Source organism: Pongo abelii, chromosome 3 (genome assembly GCF_028885655.2).
Source record: "Pongo abelii isolate AG06213 chromosome 3, NHGRI_mPonAbe1-v2.0_pri, whole genome shotgun sequence".
NCBI classification, from domain to species: Eukaryota; Metazoa; Chordata; class Mammalia; order Primates; family Hominidae; genus Pongo; species Pongo abelii.
Window position 1 is genome coordinate 116,714,523 of NC_071988.2, and position 27,742 is coordinate 116,742,264.

At 38.7% G+C, this 27,742-nt stretch overlaps 1 protein-coding gene across 2 annotated transcripts in view; it reads right to left on the reverse strand.

The window, feature by feature from the left end:
* UNC5C (unc-5 netrin receptor C) overlaps positions 1 to 27,742 on the reverse strand; it is a 396,935-nt gene that overhangs the window by 109,635 nt on the left and 259,558 nt on the right. For both annotated transcript variants that reach the window (XM_054554196.2, XM_009240201.4), the window contains exons 3-4: positions 24,476 to 24,619; positions 1,138 to 1,241 (exon numbers count right to left, since the gene is read on the reverse strand). In XM_054554196.2, coding sequence (XP_054410171.1) covers positions 1,138 to 1,241; positions 24,476 to 24,619 — 248 coding nt within the window. The remainder of the gene's footprint in view (positions 1 to 1,137; positions 1,242 to 24,475; positions 24,620 to 27,742) is intronic.

Consider the following 27,742-nt stretch of genomic DNA (forward strand, 5'->3'; position numbering starts at 1 on the left):
ATTGCTTTTTGGACTATGTTGAAAGTCTCAATAGTATTATTTTTCACTTTCAGAGATAGGCACAACTTCAGGGCTTAATTTTTAAAAATTCATATACATTGAACCCATATATAAGTCCAAATTGCAACAACTGAAATATGCCTCTTTCAACACATGTAATAAAGAGTAAAACTTTCAAATGACTTAATGTAGTTTGGAGGCCAACAAGGACCACCACCAAACTGGCAGCTATGTCACTTGTCAAATTAATGTGTGCTTGGGCCTGTAGGACATGGGGTCAGTTAGGGCAATAGTGTCAGATGCATATAAAGATGTCTCCTAATGATCATTTAAGGGGTAACCTGTTTTTAGAGTTTAGGATTTATTTGTTAACAAATGAAAGACACGGTGCTAGTTTTCCTCAACAGTGTGATCTAAGATGATGGTGAGTGCTTGCAATCTCTTCTGGGTCACAGAGTCCTCTTCCCCAAAGAGAGATATTTTCAAAGGACATGGTATTGTGTGTTGCTAATGAAAAGTCATGGTATGCATCTGATTTGTAATACTTCATTAGCAACCAATAGGCTTTGTTCTAGCAGAAACAAAAAGCGGAAAATGTAGGACTTAATCGAAAGTTTATAGGATGAAACTAATTGACACCTGTTACTCCTAAAACATGTTTTTATGCAAGGTGTGTGGGCATGGCTTTTAGGTATGTCTATGACTGCCTCATGGAATGGAAAATACATATGTAAGGTGCACAGGCTCACAACACAGAAAGACACACTCTCTTCTTACACTCACATTTTTCGCATTCAGCAAGAACAATAATAAAATTGATGGCACATTGTTAAGTCATACCATCTCTCTCTGTGATAAGTATAAGATAAAATAAAGCAGTATTTCTGATTTCTTGAAAGAGAATGACAAAACTAAACCAAGCTGCCTGTGGCTTTGTCCAATGGGGCATTCTAATTGACTCGCAAGTCATTAATCAGTTCCCAATAGATCTATTTTGCCAGCAGCAGGCAGTTAGGACTCCATTACCAACCATTCATCATGCCGTACCCTAATTCACTGCACCATTAGCCATGGATTAGGCCTCTGTTAGAATAACTTAGTGCCAATTGCTAAATGCAAAGAATTGTTTTTATTCACCTCAGCCACTGGGATCCCTTCAGGTGGTCGACACTGGAGTAAGACTTCCTGTTCCAAAGACACTTCCTTTCCTAGGGGTTCCTGCTCAAATGTCTTCCGTAGATCTGGAACATAAAAGTGACAAAATACATGTCAAAATTAAATAATATTTATTCATTTACAGAGAGTACAAAAAATTTTCTGGCTTAGTATTTTATCTGTGCTTTTTTTTCTTTTTTTTTTGTTTTGAGACACGGTCTCACTCCGTGTCCCAGGCTGGAGTGCTGTGGTGTGATCATAGCTCACTGTAGTTTTGAACTCCTGGGCTTAAGTGATCCTCCTGCCTCAGCCTTCTGAGTGGCTGGAACTACAGGTGCATGCTAGCGTGCTTGGCTATTTTTTAAAACATTTTGTAATTTTTTAAAACATTTTGTATTTTTTAAAACACTATGTTTCCCAGGCTGGTCTCAAACTCCTGACTTCAAGTGATCCTCCCACCTCAGCCTCCCAAAGTGCTGGGTCTATAGGTGTGAGCCATGGTGCCTGGACTTGCATTTTTGTTTAACCACATGTTGTTAGCACTTTACTATAATGTGGTGACAAATTATGTGGAATAAATTGTGAAATTCAGAGGCTATGAACTGTTCCTACTTTAAACTTCAATGGAAGACTTTGGCAGTCCTTATTTTAACAATTAATAAAGTTCATTAATTGCTTTTTGTTAGGACTTTTTGATCATCAATTACGATGATCACAGTTTTAAATCAAAAGAACCCCATTCTCTTGATTCTTATACCTACAGACTCCCTTATGTATATACATATTTTCCTCTTTTCTCACAATGGATACTATTGAAGCTCCAGTAACTCTGGAATCTTTTGATCAATACTCTGAGTTTCCATTTCAAAGTGGAAAACAGAATACTGGAATCTGTAAAGAAGAAACATAACTTCTTCAGGTGTCTCAAGTACAAGGCAGAGAAAAGAGAACTGAGAACAGTCCCAAGATATCACTACATTTAATCATATGGCCATTCTTTAATTAGAAGACTAGTCATTTCTGCTCAAATATCCCAGGCATCTAATTATGTATTTATATAGATATAGTTGATACAGGAGTATGCAGCTGAGTTTTACAAACTGTTGTTAGATGGGCACAAAAATGTTAGAAGCCAGTTTGTCATTTTAAACACATCAGAGGCATGTACTTCATGAGATAGGTTTAACTAAATCATCACTGAATACCATATAATTATTTTGTCTTAATGGTTTGGCTTTAAACTCTATATACATTTAGTCTAATTTCTAAAGTTAAAAAGTTAATTTAGTCATAGAACTTTGAAGCAGCATTTTTTTAAAAAGCCTAAAAAATTTCATTTTATGCATATACAGTTCAGTTCCTTCCATTAAAGAGTTATTAGAATTTTACCCAGTGAATTTTAATAAAAAATTAATGCCTCTGTTCTGTTATCCCAGGTCCCTGATAAAGACATAAGAATCTGAAAGCAGCATTGCAGTGGATTGAACCAGTGAGTGGAAACCTGAAGACTCCAGAGCAGTGGTCCCTAACCTTTTTGACACTAGGGACCGGTTTCATGGCAGATAATTTTTCCACTGACTGCTGGGGTGGGGCATGGGGGGGATGGCTTTGGGATGAAACTGTTCCACCTCAGATCATCAGACATTAGTTTGATTCTCCTAAGGAGTGTGCAACCTAGATCCTTTGCATCTGTAGTTCACGTAGGGTTCATGCTCCTATGAGAATCTAATGCCCCCACTGATCTGACAGGAGGCAGAGCTTGGGTGTTAATGCTCACTAGCCTGACACTCACCTCCTGCTGTGCAACCAGCTCCTAACAGACCATGGACCAGTACCAGTTCTCAGCCCAGGGGTTGCGACCCCTGCTCGCAAGGTATATCGCTAATAGAGCTCTACCAGAAAGCACCTGGAAAAAAATGCACTGAGAAAGGACTGCATTGTTACACACTTGCCATATTGTTGAATTTCTCAGCAGAAGAAAACCCTCAAGATTATAAAGGTTGTGAGAAAGTTAGAGATCTATGAGAGTTTGAGGCAAGACAAGAGACCTCCAAATGTGATAGAATTTCTATCAGAAAATGCTTCTAACTTGATTGTCAAGACATTGAATATATTGTAGAAATGAACATTTGGGGCCGGGCACAGTGGCTTATGCCTGTAATCCCGGTACTTTGGGAGGCCAAAGCAGGTGAGGTCAGGAGTTTGAGACCAGCCTGGCCAACATGGCGAAACCCAGTCTCTACTAAAACTACAAAAATTAGCTGGGCATGGTGGCGTGGGCCTGTAGTCCTAGCTACTCGGGAAGCTGAGGCATAAGAATTGCTTGAACCCAGGAGGCGGAGGTTGCAGCGAGCTGAGATGGCACCACTGTACTCCAGCCTGGGTGAAAGAGTGAGACCCCATCTCAACAACAACAACAACAACAAAAAGAAATGAACATTTGGAATCCACAAAGTTATCATAACTTTAAAGTTATCTAAACCATGTCATTGTCTTACATCCAAAAAACATGTTGACCAAATTACCTGGAGCCTCACAGCATAATAATCAATGGCTGCCTTAGAACCTGCTGATATGGATTTTCTACATTTTGCCACCCCACACATCCCCCTGACATCTCTTTTGGTTAATTCGTACTATTCCAATGGAAACATTAAGAATTTTCTCTTCTGATGTGGTGGCTTCTCTTGGTTTTTTGAACTGCACTGAGATAAAATTTGATGAAACACCAGATACCAATAAAAAGAGCAGCAGTGAATATCATTTATGGGCTAAAATGTTCTTGACAAGGTATATCTTGTTTGTAAAAAATGATTCTGAGGAACTTCTGCCTGATGTGGGGTTGGGCAAAGACATAATAACTGGAAGGAGTTCTCAAATTAAATAACATAGTGACTCACTTTGATTTAAATTAATCCAGATATCACAAAATGAGTGCTAAGAACAAGAAAAAGTAAGGCATATATGTATTTAAATAGAGCAATTTCATTTAACATTTATTCGTTGTCTCCATATGGTAGACATTTTATTAGGTACTCAGGATGAAGATGTACAAGACACAGAAAGAAGACTAGAAAGGTAAGCTGAGGTGTGCTTATGAAAAGCCTTTCTGTCATGCTATGGAACGGCAAACCCTCAAAGGAGTGAGATCAGAGACCAAGGGTGTCCATCAGAGTGACTGATGGAGTGAGGCAGTGGTGAGGAGCCTGAAGTTAGTTAGGGACTCATTTGAATAAACCATGAGGGATAATGGGGTTCTGAACTCAGCTAGTGATAGTGGACAGGAAGAAGAGGAAGCAATTCTAGAAATAAATAGATCATACCTTGAAGAAGATGTAGGTATTTGGAGAGCGCCAGAAGGCAAGGATAATGTTTATTCTCAGCTACTGCATTGCTAACTTGATAGAAACACTGAGTGGCATAGTATCAAGATGGGCAGGGAAGCAGAGAGAAAGATAAATTCATTTTGGTACATGTTAGGTTTGGCATATCTATGAAACATTCAAACTGAAAAGTATAGTAGTCTAGATCGTGGTTCCTAAACTTCAACCCTATTAATTTTGGGGACTGGGTAATTCTTTGTGGTACAGTTGTTCTTTGCATAGCAGGATGCTTAGCAACATCCCTGGACTCCACCTGCTAGATGCCATTAGAACCCCATCCCAATCTTAACAAAATAAGTGCCTTCAGACAATGCCAAATGTCCCCTAAGGGGAAAAGTCACCCCCAGTTGAGAACCACGGGTCTAGGGCTTGGAAAAGAAGGCCTGGTAGGATTTCTTGTGTTTCACCAACTAGGCAATTGCTGAAGCACTGGAAACAGATGGCATCACCAGGGATAGACTGCAGCATAAAAAAAAGAGGACAGTGACATTCAAGAGGAAAAGCTGTCATCCAATGATATAGAGTGAACAAAGCGGTAGGAGAAAACCCAAGGAAGTTAGTGTTAGAGCAGCCAAGAGGAAAATAAAGTTTTAAAAAGTGGGGAGGTCAATAGGAGAAATGCAGTGGAGGACTCAGAAGTACTCATAGGAGAGAAGTCATTGGTCTGGGAAGTTTAGCAGTGACGGGGAGCAGAAACCAAGCTGTGATGAGGAGTGACCAGGAAGTGGGGAAATGACCATTCTGGGTACTGTAGGGGCGGAGGGAAAAGTTCTCCTTTGCCCTCTGAAGGTTCTCTGGAAAATCAACTAAGTCACAAAAGGCAGATTAATTGGAGAGAAGACAGACAAATTTTATTTAACATGTACACATGGGAGCCTTGGAATGAAGACATAAAGATCCAGGGATAATTGTCCATTTTTATGCTTCCGTTCAACAAAGTCTGGACAGCTGTGTAGAAATATGATTGGACAAAAAGGATCTGACCTAATGTTAACAGACTGAGTGGAGAGGCCCAGCAAGACTGTGGGTCTAGATTCTTCCCGGCCTCTCTGAGCATTCCTTTCTTCCTTCATCTGGGTGTCAGGCAGGACCCTCTCCGGAATGGGGGTCTTATGACCTATGATCACACAGGGTAGGTTAGATAAATTTTTTATGGTCACTTTTTACACAAAACGGAGGATGGAAATTTAGAATAATATTTTTCAGTTTTGTGGCTGGTTTTGGACTAAGGAGGTTTCTATGACTCACCTCGGGGGAAGAGGGATTGTCTTTTCCATGGCTGGCCTTGGGGAAGAATGGACTGAGAGACAGGAGGGCAGGAGAAGGTCAGAGAAAACTTTTGCTTCTGAGGCCTTCATTTTGGGGTATTGTTTTCTAAGTCCCAACAGTATCTAATACTCTTTTCCAAAATTTTAAGGTGACAGAAGTTAGTAGCACCATTAACGGGCAATGGGTTTGAGTGCAGCATGCTGTAATTCTTCTTAGAATATGGTGCAATTTTTGGCACAGTTTTCTAATTCTTGCCATATAAAGGCACATTTTATGTAGACCCTTGTTTCCTAATTGAGAATGGCGACAGCTACAGGCATCTACCTCCAGAGACAGGTTTAACTAAACCATCACTGAATACCACACAATTATTTTAAGGGTTTGGCTTTAAGCTCTATATAAATTTTATCTAATTTCTAGAATGATCTCACATTTAACCCCCTACAAGGCAATACTTCTTCCTGAAAAACACTTTTAATTCCTGCCATAAAACCTCCTCTCTGGCTTTCAGATTGTGTAATGAGCATAGGATATATATCGCGGCTGTGCAGCACAGAAGCCGCTCATTTCAGCATGCCGCCTCACTGCTCTGCAAGGGGAGGGTAGATAAGATTTTAAGCATATCTTTTATCATTTGGAGAGATGTGATAGAAGGCAGGCCAGTTGCCTTGCAGGCAGAGTGAACACAAGGGTGACGAATGAATAAGAATGAAAAACGGACACTTGTCAGCTAGGAATTAGATGTAAAACAGAATGGTTCAGAATAATGTGGCCATTCCTGTCAGAAAAGAAAGACGAATTTCTGCCCTTGGAAGACCTTTAGGATTCTACATTCTGCTTTCTTTCCATTAGTTATAAGACTGCTACTAAAATAAGTGTGAAGTCCTTTCATTAATAACCTAGATTACTTTCGCGAAGTCAACTTGGCATGCAACTAATTTAGTCATTGATTCTGCCAATTAAAAGCTATCGTCATATGTATGCATTCAGAGAGATGTTTACTTAAGAACATGAATATTGGCTTACTAAATCCATACACTGACATCCAATTAGCAGATGTAGAATCAGACCTGAAACAATATAGATTTCTATTTCCCATTTATACATAACCAAAGAAAGTCCCTTTGGACACACACATGTGCACACAAAGTCTCATTTTTGGGGGGTAGAATTTTGATGCTTTCAATGATTTTTTTTTGCACAATATACTGTGGATACAAATTAGCTGTGATGCAGAATGCATGAATTCATGGCATTCTGCAAACATTAGCTCTGCTTTTTGACAACGCGGTTAGCAGAAAAGAAGACCCCCTGGGAGATAGATTTTCTGGCCTTCAGTTTCCATATTTATGAAACGAAAATGAATTACTAGATAATTCTGAAGGATGCTTTTGCTGTAAGGACCTATTACCGAACAGACTGAGATTTTAAATATACATTTTAGGGCGGAAAACTTATCCTTTGTGGAATAAGGTACTTCTTGGTTGCCATTATGTGTCCAAGAGAAATAATAGAAGAAATTGTTTCAAAAGTCAAGGAGTTGACGCATCTTTGAAGACAACAGCTTATAATATTCCCCTCAGAACAACTTTCGCAGAACTTTTTGGACACTTGGATCTACAGGTGTGTGTAAGATTTAGAAACTAGGGAGAGAAGTGGGTTACAAAAATTTGATATTTAAAAAAAAATAGCAAATTCTTTGTATAAATCCTGGAGAGTAATATAATATAATCCACAAAAGCAGATGAAAATTCAGGCCCCGATGATTATAAATGCACTAAGAATTATTTTGACAAAACTAATTTTCTGTCTCCACGGGACAGAGAGGACGGGAGGAAAATGCCTACCCGAAACAGTGTGGAAGAAAGCCCGTCATCCCAATGTGCACATTTACAAAAGGGGCAGAACATCCTGTCTCTTCCCAGTGCCATCTCTTGAGCAACTTTGCCTGTCACTGTCTGAAAAGGGTGAGTGTGACCTATAATAGGAAAGTGGAGGCTCTATTATCATGGGTCATACTAACATCTCTCCACCTCTGAGCCCTGCTGATTTTAGAAGACTAGGAGAAAATATCAGCAAAAGCATCTCCCTGTGGTAGCTAAGCAGGCAGGTTGTGGATACTATTGCCTTGAAGAAGATAAGCATGTTTTTATTGCAATTTAAAAATGATTTACATTTATTAAACATATTTATTATCTCACCAAAGGTACTTCATTATGCAGAAATATTTATTTATTAGAATAAAATATGTTCTATTTTTTCTATCCATCGTTAAGCATAGAATAACTTTTTTTAAGAAAAAAAATACTGGTGATGTGATAGACTGATATTATGAAGTAAGTAATTCTTCAATGGGTATACTTCAACAGACTATTCTAGTGGAAATCTAAATCCTTAAATTCCACAGAATGATAAGATAAAAATGATATGTTACATTATTACTGTTGTTCTTTTTTTAGACTTCATCAGGTTTTGTGAATATTAAAATAGATAATGAATCTGAAAAGTTTGGAAAATTATAAAGCACAACATATGTAATAAATTATTATAATTACATTTATTATTACTCAGAGAGTTCTGGAATGAAAGGTGATTACTCATCTGCATAAATTTTGTACACATCATTCTCACACACACTTTGGCCATAAGGTCCATAAACTATAGTATCTAATATTCCTTTTTGTTGTTGTGGAATTTCAGGTTTATTGCTGTTTTTCAAACTGAGTGTCATGACCCTTGAGAGGGTTATAACATCTATTCAGTGGATTAAAACCTAGCATTAAAAAGTATGAAACTGAATAAACAGCATTTATCAAGATATACATAGTCTTATAGATGTGTATGTGTATGTACACTCATATGTTTCTGTGTGTAAGGATGCAGGTATGTGTCTAGTGGATCATAATATCAACCTATTTTTTATTGTAAGTCAAAAAGGTCTGAAAACCACTGGGTAGGCTAACACTGTGGCTGAGAACAAGGTTTTGGCATACACAACCCTGGGTTTAGGTCCTGACTCTACCACTTTACTATCCATTTGACCTTGAGCACATTGGTCAACCTCTTCCTGCCTTAGTTTCATCAGCTTATAAATGGGTATAATTTCACAGGGTTATATAGGAAGGGTCACCTATAAAATTCTAAGCACAGGCCTAGCATATAGTAAGTGCCCAAAAGATAATAATCCCCCACTCTACTTTTTCCCCAAAGTATTAATAAATTTTATTAGGCTATACATTTACTGTTATCACTACTAATCAAAATAAACATAACCAAGTGAGACAAAGCAATTGGGAGGGCTAATAATTGAAGGTGATGTTTCATAAAGAGATATGCAGGTATTACCCTGCTGTGCTTGATCAAACTGCAGATTCCACACTCAGGTTGGGCCCTGGGAATCTACAGTTTTAACAAACTCCACAGGTGTGTTTTCTGCATAGCACTAAAATCTGGGAAGCACTGATTGATGAACTGATTCATTGATTATGGAACACCAAGATATGCATGGCACTGTGGGCACGGTAGGAGGCTGTGGGGAGCCACGAAGATCTGCTTCTGCACTGTGGCTCTAAATGCCTGGTTTACAGTGTGTCCCTGTTGGTGTTTCCACAGCGTCCCAGAGCTCACTTTTGTACCAGCTGATGGCTGACATTGTCTAGCACAGGACTTGAGTTTTCATATGTCTCCAGGGGCCATTCAGGTAACAAATGGGAGAAAGCTAGGCATAAGATTTTTTTTTTCTTGAAACATGACACCTACCTGGGTTGTCTTTTGTTTTCTAACTTTTAACGGAGACATGGGTACAAAACCAATCAATCAGCTTCCTCTTTACTCTTGTTACTTAGCTCTGGCTGCATGTTGCCAATAGGAATGCAGGCTCAATGGGCCACAGACCCCAAATTTGATGACTAACAGAAGTTGATAATGTGGATTTTTATGAGATTTTTTTTTCTAACTGTGTATGTTGTCAGCTACTTAAAACTTTATCAAAATACTTGTGTGGGCCAACATTTTGAGGACTAAACCAAAAAAGTGGGATGCCATATTGGGCCTGTGGACTGCTACTTTGAGACCAATGGTCCAGATAGGTCAATGCTGAAAGTGTCAAGTTACCTTAAAGTTTCTTGTGGCTTCTCTCTCACCTCAGAGAAAATCCCCAGAGCCTTTTGCTTCTGACTTGCAGACACTTAACTAAGAAAGCCAACAAGAGATGTTGGTGAGTAAAGCTGTTTTTGTCGGTAGGATTGCATACGTAACATTTCATAAATTAGTATTTTATAATTATTCACTTATATTCCTTCACCTACTTTCAGAAGGAATGTTAGGCAATAAATGTGGGCACTTCAGAAGATTAGTTGACATTTTTAATAAATGTAAACCAATAGCACCTGAGTTAGGAAAAGAAAAAGCTTCTTGATGGCTGAAAAGACACTTTGCAGTCATTTCTGTAATTCTTGATGATTACTTAGAATAAAAATGTCTCTACATTCTTTTTGGAACCAATGTTGTCATTTCTACAGTTGCTTTGAAGAAAAACCTGAAGCTCTTTCAGGTATAGCAGGAAACAGTTAAGAGTGGTTATGATCTTAATTATTGTTCTTTAGAGTAGGAATGGCAAATATTTGGAACCACTACATTCCCCTCCAGCTTGTGTGTCTATACCTAACTGACCATGATATTCTTTTCTCCAGAGTCTGGATTTAGCTTCAGGATCTGCTCCAACACAGGACTCTAGGAGGCCACAGTGGAGCAGGGATTAACAGGCAAGATGCAATGAATCTGCATCCTCAGCCTAGAGTTCACTGCACAGAAACTCCCGATATGGCATGTGTCTGCACAGTTATGGCCATGTTTCTATCCGATATCCTGTCACTGCTTAGTTTTACTTCAAAAAACAAACTTAATCCCAGCCTTGAATGCTACATTTTAAAATTTTAAAAATCCTTTGAGATCAAATAAATCTTGGTGCTTGGTGCTGAGTACATAGTAGCGCCTTAGTAAATGCTGAGTTAAATTCAGTTCCCAAAATAATCTGGCAATTCCCTTTACTGAAGGCCTGGAAACAATTTCCCTTATGATATTTAACTATAAAATGTCTTACAAGTCACACAGTCCAACCCCCTCACTTTACAGATTATTTATTTATTTATTTATTTATTTTTTGAGAGGGAGTCTCACTCTGTCACCCAGGCTGGAGTGCAGTGGCGTGATCTCGGCTCACTAAAAGCTCTGCCTCCTGGGTTCACACCATTCTCCTGCCTCAGCCTCCCAAGTAGCTGGGACTACAGTTGCCTGCCACCACGCCTGGCTAATTTTTTTGTATTTTTAGTAGAGACGGGGTTTCACCGTGCCAGCCAGGATGGTCTCGATCTCGTGACCCTGTGATCCACCCGCCTCAGCCTCCCAAAGTGCTGGGATTACAGGCATGAGCCACCGTGCCCGGCAGTTTACAGATTATATAACTAGAACTGTGAGAGGCTAACTCACTCGTTCAAGTTCACCAGCTATTTAGAAGTGGGTTACTCCATGATGTGAATTTGCTGGAAAACGGATGCTGCATAGCAGCTGTATTTGTTTCCAGTGGAAATTTCCACAAACTTCCTGGCTTAAAACAACAGAAATATATTCACTTGTAGTTCTAAAGGCCAAATATTTGAAATCAGTTTCACTGAGCCGTAATCAAAGGGACAGCAGGATTATGCGCTCCCTCTGGAGGTTCTTAGGGAGAGACCATGACTTGCCTCTCCCAGATTCCAGTGGCTGATGGCATTCCTTGGCTTGTGGCTACATCCCTCTAATCTCTACCTCTGTGGTTACACTGCATTTTCTTCTTCAATCTGTGTCAATCTCCCTTTGTCTTTCTCTTACAAGGCATTTGTGATGACCTTTAAAGCCCACCTGGGCAATGTAGGAAAATCTCTCCATTTCAAGATTCTTAACCAAATCTGCAAAGATCCTTTTTCCACATAAGGTAATATTTACAAATTCCAGAGATTAGGACCCGATGCCTTTAGGGGCCATTATCTATCCTACTGTGGTGGTTACAAGCATGGAGCCTGGATCTGCTCTGCCATAGTTTAATCGTAGTTCTGTACTCACTGAGGTTGCTATGTTTTCATTTCTTCATCCATAAAATGAAGATAATTTTGGTACATATTATATAGGATTACTGTGAAGATTTTAAAAGGTAATATACATAACAAACCTAGGACAGTGCAGTTACATAAAGAGTCCTCTGTCAATGTACTCATTTATATACCTGCTTCCTCCAGCCCCTAAATCAGCATTGCTGTCAAGTGTTCACAGAGTTGATGGTTGTACTGGATATTTATTTCTTTAAATTTTACTAAGAAGCCAAACTCCAAATATCAGAAATAAGCTTCTTGCTTCCCAAATTGAACTGGTCTTGACAAAATGGCCCTCGATCTGTGGAAATTCTGTACTTAGAAGAGCTTCATGTTGTTATCTGCTGCTGGCCAGCTTACTCACTTTCTGACCTAGGCTTGACCCTGAATTAAGCAAATACAGTTGCTGTACTATGATTCACATTTTCATACTTTCAAGTGCTTTTCAGTTAATTCTTTTTACACACTCAGTGAACAATGGTGTTGAACACATTCTAATTTTTTTTTTTTAAAAAAGCTGTTTTAATATATTTTCAAAGTGCTCCTCTAGCAAATAATTTCATGGTCACTCAAAGTAATAATACTGTGTTCTTAAAGGGAAAAAAAATGCATCTTTCTTCCAATAATGATGGAAAGAGCTAATTATGTTGTCATAGCAAAGTAGAATTTATGCTTAAATCACCAAATCTGGCTGTTAACAGGAAATAACTGCTATGCACAAACCAGTGAAGCATATTTTGGAAGAACTAGATTAGCCTTCAGAGCTTTGGGCATTTATTAAAAGTGAAAAATGCCTGACTTAATGCCATAGAACCCTGAAATGTTAGCTATGGTTTTCTTTTCCAGGAATAGAGTACCTGATTTTTGCTGGAATTTTTAAAAATAAAGAAAAATATTATTATGCTAAGCAACTCTTATTGTGGTTTGTAAATATAAAGGATATATAATATTTTAAAAATTGAAGCTGGGTGCAGTGGCTCATACCTATAATCCCAGAACTCTGAGAAGCCAAGGTTGGGGATCGCTTGAGGCCAGGGAGTTTGGAATCAACCTGAGCAACAAAGTGAGAACCCTCATCTCTACAAAAAATAGAAAAACTAGCAGAGTTATGGTAGTAGGTATCTGTAGTCCCAGATACTAGGGAGGCTGAGGTGGGAGGATCGCTGGAGCCCAAGAAAGTTAAGGGTGCAGTGAATTATGCTCATGCCACTGCAGTCCAGTTTGGGTGACAAGCAAGACCCTGTCTCTAAAAAAACAAATTAAAGAAATAAAAAGTTTGGTGGTGTTTTTTTTTGTTTTTTTTGTTTTTTTTTTTTTTTAACGTATCTTTCCTTCTCAAATATTGTAAACAATAAAACAAACAAAAATCAACTATATGCAGTTCCCTCTGTAGTTTGAAAAGTCAAGAATGGTTGTATGTTTTTTGCAACTGTGTGCAATGAACTGGACTACAAAGAGAAAAGTTTGTTTAAAACTCAGATTCCATGTTTCCTAAACAGGTGACATGGGCAAGTTAGCTAATATTTCCATGATTCTGTTTTGTTATTTACAAAATGAAGATAACAGAACTTACTTCATAGGATGTTGTATGAAGATTATGACAGTTAACATGAACAAGCGTCTTATAACAGAGTTAGGCACACAGTAAGCATATAATAAATGTTGGTTACTAGGACAGAGACTGAAGAAGAAAGAATAAAGACAATCGATTTTGATTTTTTTCCTGTTGTTTTATAACCGCATTTTGCTTTTGTAAGGGGTAAAGTTTTCATTCTCTCTTAGGAATTTACCACAAACACTTTCATAATATCATAACTCATAACCAGGAAGAGAGGTTAGAATGATCTGCAGCAAGTCAGCAGAAAGGTAAGCTTGGTAATTTCTTCAGTCGTGCCAAGCCCTGGCTATCACTTACTGCACTGAGATCATTTAAATGAGAGAAATTCCAGGGAACAAAGACTCTTTAGAAGGGAGGACAATTTCAGCCATTCTTCGTTATTTCTTGACTTTTGGGCATTTATAGGACAAACACATTTGTATTCAGATAGTCTTGTTAAGGAGTTTTTTTTTTGACAAATATTTCAGCTAGCACTCCAAAATGATATCCACCACAGAAAAGAGGAAGAAAAAAAATCCATACAAGCCACTCTTTTATATTCACAATGCATCTTTAGTTTCAGAAAAAAAATGATTATATGTCATCACAGTATTTTTTTAAGGTATGTCTTAGGGATAAATAATAAGAAATATGCCAACTTTATGGATGAGGAACCTGACATACCAAAAAGCTAAGGCTCTTTTCTCAGAGTACAAAAAAAAGCATGCAATGATTGCTGACAAGCTGTTTTCTCGCAAATAAGCATTTTAGCCATAAACTTCACTTTTCATACAGCATAAAACATACTTTAATAATACATTTTTGTCCAGTGTGTTACCAGCCCTGCCTATAACATATGTATAGATGATTTCTCCCAAAATATGACTTATGAGACGGCGTTCTATGAATTTATTGTCTACCTCTCAGAATAAATATGAGCTATAAATGCCTAAGAATTTGTGGGGCATTCATGAAACTTGGGAACTTCTGACCATCTACAAAAGCAAATATGTTTGAAAAAATATAGACTGACACAATCAGGTATATATTATAATATTTAATCTTGAAATAGGAATAACCTGATAAATGAATACAACTGTCAAGATTTATATAAAACAAGGGTATTAATTTATTATTTAAACATTTTTCCCTTATCTAAAAATGTTTAAAGTATATTTAATCTTATCCAATTCAAAATATGGCCTCTGTTACTTATAATTGGATTAATGTGGACTTTAATGGTTGTTATACAAGGTATCATACTACAACTCAGAAATGTACCTTAGTAAAAATACCATCTATTCTGGTGTACAGGGGAGCCTGCTGAATTCTGCCAGTACATTTGGCATCAGGCTACTAGAACTGTTTATAGTATGACCTTCATCTTTCAGGATGCTTATTTAAAGAAATGCATTATTTTTGTTAAATTGTATAATTAATTTTTTTTATGCCAAGTAGAGTAGACAGGTAGAAAATAAAAAAGTAACACATAAGGCCACAAATCAGGACTTCTGTACATGTGAACCAATATAATAATTCATGAGATTACATATATATATATATATATATATATTTTTTTTTTTTTTTTTTTTTTTGAGATGGAGTCTTGCTCTGTCACCCAGGCTGGAGTGCAGTAGCACGATCTCAGCTCACTGCAAGCTCTGCCTCCCAGGTTCACGCCATTCTCCTGCTTCAGCCTCCAGGAGATTACATATATATTTAACTGGAGATACTTAAATATAGAAATGTCAATTCATTCATTCCTTTATGATATTTCTTGAGTCCCTACATTGTGACAGGAATCACCCTAGGTGTTTTGAATTCATCAGTGAAAAAACCAAACCCAAATCTTTGCCTATGTGGACCTTACTTTCTAAGGGGGTGAGGGGGGACAGAATACAAACCATTAACTAATAAATAAGTAAATGTATGATGGTTTAGAAGGTGAGACGTGCTATGCACGTAATAAGTATAAGAGTGTAATAAGTATAAGAGTGTAAAGGCAATCATGTCCAGCTACCTGATATTCTTGAATTCCTTGGGAAAAAAAGCATTTTTATTAAATGAACAAATGATTCACATCGAATAGTATCTTCGCTTTTCCCTATCATGTACTTTCAATTTAATTAAATTTTATTTCATTTATTTATGTTTTAATTTATTTATCACCAGCCACGGGCAAGGGACGTCTTTTAGGCACTGGAGACAACAAGGAAGAAAAGAAAGGCTCTGTCCTTGTGAAGCTTACATTCTGGTATGGCAGATGGTTAACTCAAAAGAAAACAAATAATGATGAAGAAAAATGTTATGGAGAACAATAAAGCAGGATTAGGATTAGGCAAGTGACAGGGTTGAGGTCCGGATAGACAGACCCCTCTGTAGGAGTGACATCTTAGTATAAATCTGAATGAAAGAAGAAAGTAAGCCAGTTTTAGACTTAGGGTAAGAATGTTCCAAGTGAGAAGAAACAGTTCTTGCAAACAGCCTATATGTGGAATGAATCTATTGCATTCTGGAAACAAGGAAATGGATGTGGTTAGAGCAGACAAAGCAATAAGAAGAGAGGCAGGAAGCCAAGGTCTGTTTACATTTCTGTATTATAAATATTAGTGAGCTTTTTAAATTTTTTTTTTTAATTTTTTTGAGACAGGATCTCACTGTCACCCAGGCTGGAGTACAGTGGTGTGATCATGGCTCACTGCAGCCTTGACCTCCTGAGATCAAGGGATCCTCCTGCCTCAGCCTTCTGGGCTAAGAGTAGTATCCCAGCTGGGATCACATGTGCACACCACCACACTTGGTTAATTTTTTTTGACTTTTATTAGAGACGAGGTCTCACTATGTTGCCCGAGCTGGTCTCAAACTCCTATGCGCAAGTGATCCTCCCGCCTTGGCCTCCCAAGGTGCTGGGATTACAAGCGTGAGACATTGCACCAGTTATAAACATTATGCATGTAGAGAATAAGTTGTTTTTGTGAATTGCCAGCTGATCTACAAATCCTTGTCTCCTCCTCCCTTCTTTGTACCCAGTGTGCTGGTTAAACACATAGACTTGGATGCTGTCCTGACTCACTGCTCCATATACCAGCTGTATAACCTCAGGCAATTTTTAATCTCCCGTTGCTCTCAATTTCCTCATCTATAAAATGGGAATAATAATAGCACTCATCACATAGAGTCCTTGCAAAGACTGAATGATCTAATACATAATACATGATTGAAACAGCACTTCCATTATTATCAGTATTATTATTCTGGAGCCTATCTGTCCAACGCAAACCACATGAGGCTTTCAAGCACTTGATCTGTAGCTGGTCATAACTGAAGCTATTGCAAGGGTACACACACTAGCTCTGAAAAACCAGTATGACAAAAAGAAAGAAAAGTATTTCATAAATACTTGTTAATATTGGTAATACTGTTGAAATGATAGTTTAGACATATTGGACTCAGTGAAATACATGACCGAAATCAATTTTATCTGTCTTTTTAAATTGTGGCTACTAGAAACGTGTAAACAGTATTTGTGGTTGGCATATTTCTATTGGACACTGCTGTTTTAGACAGTGCGCTGGATACTATAGACTCACGAATATGAACAAGACTTGATCCAAATCCACAGGTGGTTCACAAATGTAGTTATAATCTCAGTGAAAATGATGAGTGAGCTGTGAGAGGAAGCCAGGAGGGGCCACCTTGATCATCCTTAATTCTTTCTAGGAACTACCTTACTCCTCTTTGTGGCCAGCAGGCTTTGTGATGCTGGCTGTGATTTGTTGGTTTGCACACACGATTGAGAGGAAATCCGGAGGAGTCATCCTGCTGTTCCCCGGAAGATGAATCTTGGGTGCACGTAAAACCCATTATAGCTCATGACTGTAGGATAAGGGTGACCATATGGCATGCTCTTCCATCCTCAGGCATGGGCAGAAAGGGTTGGAAATTACAGTCAAATTTTATGTGAATCAGCAGAGAATTTCAACCTCTAGGATTGACAGTCTAGTTCTGGGACATGAAATGGTAAAGGAAAGACAGACTTTTCAGTTTTCAAAGTTTGCTCAGTATTGATGTTTCAAAATAAACATATAAAGTTGTTTAAAATTGTTATATCCATTTTTATGAGCACCTATTATCATTCGCTGAGCATTTGCACTGTGTCTGGCACTATGCCATATGTTTTACAAGTTTATCTCATTTGATCTTAAAATAACTCTTTTTCATGCTATGGTTGATGAAACTAAGGATCACAGAGGTCAAGTAACTTGACTAAAGTCACAGTAGGAAGTCGTGGCACTAGGAGTTGAACATGAGTCAATCTGTCCCTCAGCTTGTGCTATTAACCACTCTTCTATGCTGCTTTTTCCATCATATCCTTACTCCCGCAACACAACCACAACATTGTCAACAATGGTAACATCAAAAGCAGCACTATTGAAACCCAAATTGTTCCTGAGGAAAGACCTTGTATGTTAATATTTTGCCTGAACCTTATGCTTTGGGATTCACTCATTAGCCTATAACAAGAGACACTGGAAGAAACAACCCCATGATGACACTGGGAGCTGTATTACAGTAAGGTTTCTGCGCAGGACACCATTGTAGTGGCAACTTGAATTCTCTCAGAATAAACTTTTCTCTGAATGAAAACTACCAGACCTGCCTAGGAAATTTGGCACTGCTGTCTTGTTAATGTGCAGGATTTTAAAGCAGATGTGTTATGTTCTCAGCACATGCCTGGCTGAATCCTAACTTTTATATTTCCAATATTTCCTCTGCCTTGATTGTCTCACAAACCTATTTTTATATTTCACGTGGTTTGAATGTGTGAAATATTGTAAGCAAGCTTAAATACATAAATTAATAGTCAATATTCATTTATGGTTTATAATCTGAAAATAGAACTTTTTCATGAAAGAACTATGGGCCCCTCCACAGTACATCAAATGAGCATAAATCTAATTAGGTAAGAGGTAATCATACTTATTTAAGTTTAGCATCGTGGTGATCTTTACCTCTGATGAATTTAAACTTTAGTTGCCATTTATGTGATGGCCCTCGGTCAAGTATTACCAGGCAGAGCACCACAGTTCACTTGATATAGGACAGAGTAGAAAACCCATAAGTGGCTGGGCACAGTGGCTCACGCCTATAATCCCAGCATTTTGGGAGGCTGAGACAGGCAGATTGCTTGAGTTCACCAGCTCGAGACCAGCCTGGGCAACATGGAGGGACCCCTATTTCTACTAAAAATACAAAAATTAGCCAGGGGTGGTGGTGCATGCCAGTAATCCCAGCTACATGGTGGGAGGCTGAGGCAGGAAAATCACTTGAACCCAGGAGACAGAGGTTGCAATGAGCTGAGATTGTGCTATTGCACTCCAGTCTGGGACAGGGCAAGACTTCGTCTCAAAAAATAACAAAAACCAAAAACCAAAAACCCCACAAACTTCTACAACATTAGCAAGGGGCTGCTAATGATAGGGATCAGCCTGTACAGAGAAAATTTGAAAATTCAACCTTTTTTGTCCTCATTATGATGCATATCTTTATGAGTCAATCTTTACAAGTTAGGTGGGGTTCCTTCGGTACACACATATGAGTTCAGTTAGCTACAGAATTATAGGTGAATTGCTCTTGAATATTATTACATGAGGGTGAAAAGTTACCTTGGATAAATAAATTAATATTGACCTAGAAGAAGAGTTTGTTTTTTCATTTGAAAATAGATTTAAAAGCCATGAAGTAAATAGCAAAGTTTATAGAACATACTGCAAAGAAAGGGGTCTTATACCTATATGTATTTAATGTTTGTGTGCTGAAAAAGAATATATCTACTCGAACACATACAATTATATATACATGAAATTGGCACAACAATGTTCTCTGCAAATTACTGAAAATTGAAGGCTTATTAACTAACAATTCATTATTTGAAACTATGCAGCTCTTAAAGTTCAGCTTTAGCAAGTCAATATAGTGTGGAATGTAGACTGGCAATTTTAAGTATATATTGTGCTTGCTATTAATGAATACAAAGATAAAAGAATAGCTTTCTATCCTTGTGCCTCCTTTGATTACAGTTTGAAACTGATTTTGAATTCAATTAAATCTTTGACTGAAACATTTGCTTTTTGTTTCTTTTTAAACATGATTAAAAGTATTTTTCTTTATAATTAATAAAATCAATTCTTCAGAATTTGTGGCAGTGGATGTTGTGGTATGCTACCAGGATCCCCTTTCAGGCCTGGTCCTACCTGTTGGAAGTGTTGACGGTGAAAGTCTCAGCTTCTCTCTCCTGGAATCACCCTCAGTGGTGCAGAGCTGACTTGGCCCTGGTTACACATGCTGGTGGGGTAGGGAGTAAAGGAGGGTCTTCATCCACTCACTAGTCTATGTAGGGGAATACAGGTCTGCTCACCCCTTCAGCCTCAGGGTGCTATAACTCTGAAGGGCCATGTGAGCTTCAGATTCCTATGGAGTCATCATGTGTTGTGTTTGCTCTGCAGGTCAGTTTCTCCCTCTGCCCAACCATTGCCTTTATTCCTCCACCTGATATCCTAGTACCCTTAGCATATTGTTCCTAAGGGCACCCCTCAGTACACTGGCAGCATGTATGACACCATTTCATAGTATTTCATGGAGGTTCCACTTAAGACAAAGAGAAAATCTATTTAGACATTCTCAGAGAGGAAAGATTAATGTCGAGCATTTTAACAAACTTCATTGGGAATTCTTTATAACAGTTTTAATTAAAAAAATTGTTAAACATCTGTGATATTCTAGGTATTGTGCTAAGCACAAAGCAGGAGAGATATAAAGTTAAGTACAATAGAATTCTTGATCTCATGGAACTCACTGGCATGAAACACAAATTTTACAAGTGAATATAATAGAAATGAGACAAGCCCTATATTAGGAGTATGGACAAACTGCTCTGAAAGTATTGAGAAAGGAATGCCTAGCCTTCTTCCTCTGTGAGGCAGGGATGGCTTCAATAAAGACATTAGAAAGAAATCCTTGAAAAGGCTTAGCCCATTCAAATCATCCTTTCTCTTCTTTGTCTCACATCACACATCCAAAGTCTCAACAAAAGCTGTTATCTCTACTTTTAAATATATCTGAAATCCTGGCCTCACCACCTCTACTGCTTCCATTCTACAGTAGCTTAACATCTCTCATAGCGGCAGTCTCATCACTGGTCTTCCTGCTTCTCCCCTTGCCCAGCATGGTCCATTCTCAACACAGCAGCCAGATGACTCTGCTAATGGATGTCAGGTCATGAGTTCCTCTGCTGAAAAGATTCCAAAGTATTCCCAACTTATCCTCAAAACCAAATATGGGCCGGGTGTGGTGGCTTACACCTGTAATCCCAATATTTTGGGAGGCTGAAGTGGGCGAAATCGCTTGTGCCCAGGAGTTTGAGACCAGCCTCGGTGACATGCTGAAACTACATCCCCACCAAAAAATGCAAAAAAGTAGCTGGGCATGGTGGCACATGCCTGTAGTCCCAGCTACCTGGGAGGGTGGGGTGGTAGAATCACCTGAGCCTGGGAGATTGAGGCTGCAATGAGCTGTGATTGCGCCACTGCACTCCAGCCTGGTGACAGAATGAGATCCCCATCTCAAAAATCAAACAAACAAACAAAACCAAAGATAATTTCAACACCTACAGAACCCTATGCCATCTGCACACACCCCTCCCATCTTTAGCCCAGGCCTTACCTTTCTGGCTGCATCTGTGGATGTCCTCTCACTCACTCTTCTAGCCACTCTGGCCTCACTGCTGTCTTTGGGACCCACTAGCACACTCCTGCCTCAGGGTTTTTGTGCCAGCCGCTGTCCCCTCTGGCTGATTCCCTCTTGCCCCTCCTTCAGGCCTTTGCAACTGTCAACTTCCTCAGCAAAGCTTCCTGACCACTCCCTCCCAGGCCTACAAATTCCCTTTTCCTGTTGTATTTTTATTTCATGGCACTTACCATCTGCTCTAGACCCGATGATCATTCATTTTATTTAGAGTTTGCCTTTCCTCACCACAACATGAGCTCCATGAGGGCAAGGATGGTTGCATGTTTTGTTTCTAGTAGCAACCCCAATACCCACAATTGTCCCAAGAACAGAGTGAATCTTCACTTAGTATTTGTCTAAGTGAACAATTACTAAGTGAACAAATACATACAAACATATACATATATATGCTGTGAAAGGTAGTGCAATGCTTCAGCATGAAGAATAGCTGAAAGGCATGGAAATCAAAGTAGTTTTAATCTAGTGTGATTACAATGTAGAAATCCTTACGCTTCCGAGCTAGAAACATAGGTTGGATATGTAAACCACAAAATGTGGTTGTTATTGGCTGAACTACATCCCACTCCCCCAAATTCTGATGGGGAAGCCCTAACCCTCAGTACCTCAGGATGTGACTATATTGGGATATAAGACTTCTAAAGAGGTGATCAAGTTAAAATGAAGCTGTTAGGGTGGGCCCCAATCCAATCTGACTGGTGTCCTTATAAGAAGAAGAAATTTGGACACACAAAGAGACACCAGGGATGCGCGCACACACAGAGGAAAGACTATGTGAAGACACAGTGAGGAAGAGGCCACCGGCAAGCCAAGAAGAGTGACCTCAGGAGAAACCAAACCTGCTGACACCTTGAGATTGCACTTCCAGCCTTCAGAACTGTGAGAAAATACATTTCTATTGTTTAAGCCATCCAATCCGTGGTGTTTTATTATGGGAGCCCTAGAAAACTAATTCAATGATATATGCCATTATAAGGAATTTTGCCTATCTCACATGTCACTATAAAATTTGAAGCAGGAATGGAGGCAAGATGAGAGGTGTATTCATCTGTTCTCATGCTGCTAATAAAGACATACCCCAGATTGGGTAATTTATAAAGGAAAGAGGCTTAATGGACTCACAGTTCCACAGGGCTGGGGAGGCCTCATAATCACGGTGGAAGATGAAGGAAGAGCAAGGAACATCTTACATGGTGGCAGGCAAGAGGGCATGTGCAAGGGAATTTCCCTTTATAAAAGCATCAGATCTCCTGAGACTCATTCACTATCATAGACCAGCACGGGGAAAACCCACCTCCATGATTCAGTTAACTCCCACCAGTTCACTCCCACAACACATGCGGATGATAACAATTCAAGGTGAGATTTGGGTGGGACACAGAACCAAACCTTATCAAGAGGAGACCTAAGTTTTAGAAAGACTGTGTTTGTGGTAACAGGGAGGAAGGGCTGGAACAGAGAAAAGGCTTGAGCCATGGAGACTAACTGGAAGATCTGCAATGGTCCACATCTAAATGAAGAAGCAAGGGAGTCAGAGACAAGTATAGAACTGGGGAAGGCTTTAGAAGCAGGATTGATGGGACTTAGAGCTAAGTGATATTGGCATCCAACACAAAATAGAATTAGTAAGATGCAAAGATGTAAAGGGTTCAGAAAAGAAAACATATGGATTTCAGTGCTTTCTCATGTATGAGAACACTTCTCAATATAGAACCTTGAGACAGGTTACATGGCATCCATGTTGCTTAAGACAGAGAGAATATTTACTGAGGAAAGGGCTCTGCAAGCTGCAGCCTCCTTCTCCCTAGTGGTGATAACATGCATATTAGTGTATTAAATCATCTGAGAAGTTTTGCAATGAACAAGCTTCTATAACTTTGTCAAAAAATATATTTCTCACATTTATTTGGTTATGGAAGCCTTTTTTGCAAGGTACCTTTTAACCTTTTCCTGAACATGTATGCTCTAGAAATTAACACAATTTGGAAAACAGTGCTGTGTGTGGTCCAATGTACTAGAATGGTTCCAAAATAAATAGAGAAGCTTTATCTTGGTAATCTCTATTTTGAATAGGAAAACGACTCAACTTTGTCTTAAAGTGGTAGAATGAACTCATTCAAGGAATGATATATGCCATTGTAAGGACTGATTTTCCTATAGTCTAATTCCTACTAGATTTTTTAAAAAATCAAAATCTTTGGAAAGTAGCACAGTTCTTTCACATCCCTAAAGAAAAATTACTCAGTGCCTTAAAACAAAAAATAAGAGGAAAAAAATTGAACTCATGGACACAGAGAATAAAAGATAGTTACTAGAGGCTGGGAAGGGGTAGTGGCAGGGTTTTGCAGGGAGGTGGGGATGATTCATGAGTACAAAAAAATCGAAGGAATGAATAAGACCTACTATTTGATAGCACAACAGGGTGACTATGGTCAATAATAACTTAATTGTTCATTTTAAAATAACTAAAAGAGTATAATTGAATTGTTTGTAACACAAAAGGATAAATGCCAGAAGGGTGGATACCTCATTCCCCATGTGATTATTAGGCATTGCATGCCTATATCAAAACATCTCACGTACCATGTAAATATATACACCTACTATGTACCCAGAAAAATTAAAAACTAGAAAAGAAAATTAAAAATGAAATAAAATCCTGGTGACCTAAGAGGAATATGTGTCTCAAATGCAGAAATTTGGGAGCAGTTTTTTTCCAGGATTTTTTTTTTTTTTTTTTTTTTTTTTTTTTGAGACAGAGTCTTGCTCTGTAGCCCAGGCTGGAGTGCAGCGGCGTAATCTCGGCTCACTGCAAGCTCCGCCTCCTGGGTTCACGCCATTCTCCTGCCTCAGCCTCCCGAGTAGCTGGGACTACAGGCGCCCGCCACCGTGCCCGGCTAATTTTTTGTATTTTTAGTAGAAACGGGGTTTCACCGTGTTAGCCAGGATGGTCTCGATCTCCTGACCTCGTGATCCGCCCACCTCGGCCTCCCAAAGTGCGGAGATTACAGGCGTGAGTCACCACACCTGGCCTTTCCAGGATTTTTGACCAGGTTTCTTTGGTGCTGGAGTAGTCACAGCGTAAACTTTCCTTTATGTGCATCAGCTTCTGAGACCCAAGGTGCTTATGTACAATAACTCACATGCAATGCGCACATACGCCTTCCGGCTCTTTGTGGTACCCGCTGAGCTCCAGGCCACACACTGGCACCAGTAATCTTCAGGTCCAAAGAGTTCTTCCACTTGCTGGCGCGAAATCTCAATGCTCACTTCCCGGACAATGAGACCTGACAAGAGAAAAAGAAAGGTTTAAGTCAACACAAGATTCATACTAAAGAAATATAAACCATCACATCATATTTTTCCCCCCGTCATCCCTTTTGATGCCATAGATCAACAACCCAGATATTGTCTCTCATCTCTTTTGATTTTCTTCTCATTCCAGTTATTTTACTCAACAACTTTTTATTCTCTTATTTGCTATTTCAAATCTTCTGGATTATTCTGAGGATGAAAGTAGGATGGCTCTATCACTCCACAAAATAATTCCTTTCCCAATGTAGCTTGCTATTTTTTAACCTTCCTCTCTATATTGAAATATAAACTTGAATTTCATATCTTCTAGGGTTTTTACCTCAATTATATAGTTGTGGGTAAAATAACCATACGTACACAGATTTACAAAGCTAAAACCAACAGTCATTGTGATTATTTAATAACTAAATTACTTTAGCAGTTGTGTTTCAATTAAATGGCACATCGTTTTTCTTGAAAGAGATACTAGCCTTAGTTAACAAACTTCTGGTATCGTATCCAAAGAATATATAACTTTAAGGTTTTCATGCATAATATTTTGAAAGCCCAAAATGTTTCTCTGTAATTGTAATATACTAAAACCCTGTTAAAGGTAAAGCAGCCTCCTGCTAAAATGCTCAAATAATTGGAATTTATTTCACAGCATTATGTAATCTTGAATAACAAAAAATTGAACTAAGCATCTGGGATTATCATTTTCGAGGTATTTATCTTGAATTATCAAGGCTGTTTCAGACATTCATTCTTCAATGTGCCTCTTTGCCCTGAGCAAGAGGGGTTATCTGAACAACATATGTGGGCAACTGCCAGTTCTCCCAGAGCTTGAACTCACACACTTCCAGCATGAAGTGTCCATTGAGGGAACCAGCAGAACATCCGCAGGGAGGAGGACAATTTGCTGTGGGTCAAGTATAGGTATAGTAAGAATGACTAAATGTATTGTTTTGCACTATTCCTATGTCCATCTATTCATTTATTCTTTGAATAAATATTTATTTAGTATCAATTATGTAAAAGATACTGTATCAGCACTTGTGAAAGTAATCAGTAAGATAGTCCTTCCCCTCAATGAACTTATATTATTGTGAAGAGGTATCATATTAACAATGCATTATACAACTTATTATTTAGGTACAATTGCATTCAATGCTGCAAAGGTGGGCATAGGAATGAGTGTGAGTAATCAGGGAACCCAATCTAGTGTGAAGGATCCAGTATGAGTTAGCTTGGTTCAATCATATGGTGAGCAGGAGGGACAGGACATATGGGAAAGAGCAGGAAAGGAAATTAGGAGTTTGAGAATTTAGGAGAAGACAACTGAGCACCACCCACAGAGAATAGTGGCATGAGATGAAGCTAGAGACAAGAAAGGGTCTAGTTTATATAGTTGTGCAGACCAGTGTTTCTGAAAGTGTGGCCCCCAGAGCAGCTTCATCAGTATCACCTGGAAACCTGCTGCAAATGCACATTCTCAGGCTCCATGCCAAACTCATTGAATAGGAATCTCTGGGGGTGGGGTCCAGCAATCTGTGTTTTGACAAGCCTGCCAAGTAATCCCAACGCATGCTGAGTTTGAGAACTACTCACATCTACAATGTTTATAATTCTCAGTTTCCCCCAGGCACTGTGGCTCACACCTGTAATCCCAGCACTTTGGGAGGCCAAGGCAGGCAGATCACTTGAGGTAAGGAGTTCGAGACTAGTCTTGCCAACATGGTGAAACCCTGTCTCTACTAAAAATACAAAAATTAGCTGGGCATGGTGGCGCACGCCTGTAATCCCAGCTACTCGGGAGTCTGAGGCAGGAGAATCGCTTGAACCTTGGAGATGGAGGCTGCAGTGAGCCGAGATCACATCACTGCACTCCAGCCTGGGCAATGAGCGAGACTTTGTCTCAAAGATTTTCAGTTTCTTCCTAAAAGCCATGGATATTACTAAAGTGTTTTAAGCAAGTAGATGATATGATCAGATGAGAATTAAATATATACATATATGATATATAAAAGAGATATAGATATGTGTGTATGTGTATGTGTGCATGTATATATCTGTGTGTATGTGTGTGTATATTCAATTCTTTATAGTTTAATAAGTTCATAAAAGTTATAATTTCTCAAAATGTTTGATTATAGGTGACAGGAGAGGGTATATTTTCTGGAACTCCTTAAAAACGGTATTTTAGAACTTTCCTTAACACCTAGAAAATATTCAAATGACTGAACACACTCGGGGAAATTAACAACTATCCAATGGGAGTAGGAGCTGTCCCACTGGGGGAGCAAACAATATTTCCTATCAAGAGCTGATGGGGCTTGTGTCATAGAAACTACTAAGTTCATAGGCCCATTAATGACTGGCTAAATGAGAATGAAGCCCAAGAAAGTGGGTTTTATAATCCCAAGGCATGACAGGATCCTAAGGGGCAACTCTATTGTCAAAAGCTTATGAAGTACATTCAAAATTATTTCAATGTTTTGAAAATTAGCAATACTTGTATGTTTATATATTAACCAGTTTAAAAAGAATTTCCAAGTAAGTGGCATATTCCAATCCATCACCCTTCTGAGGAAAGAAGATTGGTATATTATTTTAGCCAATGTCTAACTAATATAACAATCCTCTCAGCAAAAATCCCAGGCCATTAACAAATAACACCACTTTGGCTCCTCTTTCCTGTTCCCTACTCAGGCCTCTCATTTTCCTATCTTATTGTATTTTTTCACATTATTCTAATTCTGGAAATCTATGGGAAGATGGAATCACAACCTCTTTCCCCAGTCCCCATATCTTTCTCTCTCTCTTTTTTTTCCCCCTACTCTCTGATGTTTGATGGTTTTCTCTTGCTTTACTTATTTATACATTCCCTCTTCATGGGGAAATTCAGTTACTGGAAACAAACCCCTTCCTTTTAAGATTACTGTAGTAACTTACAGTCACCAAAGGACTGATAAATTTGCAATATGTGTTTCCTTAGAACTATAATGGCCCTTTATACGATGCAGAGCAGCAACAAATACGCTCAGGATATTAAAACCACATCCAAATATTTGGTGTCCCAAGATGATAACTTCAGCTCTCATTCTCCCCCACTTTTA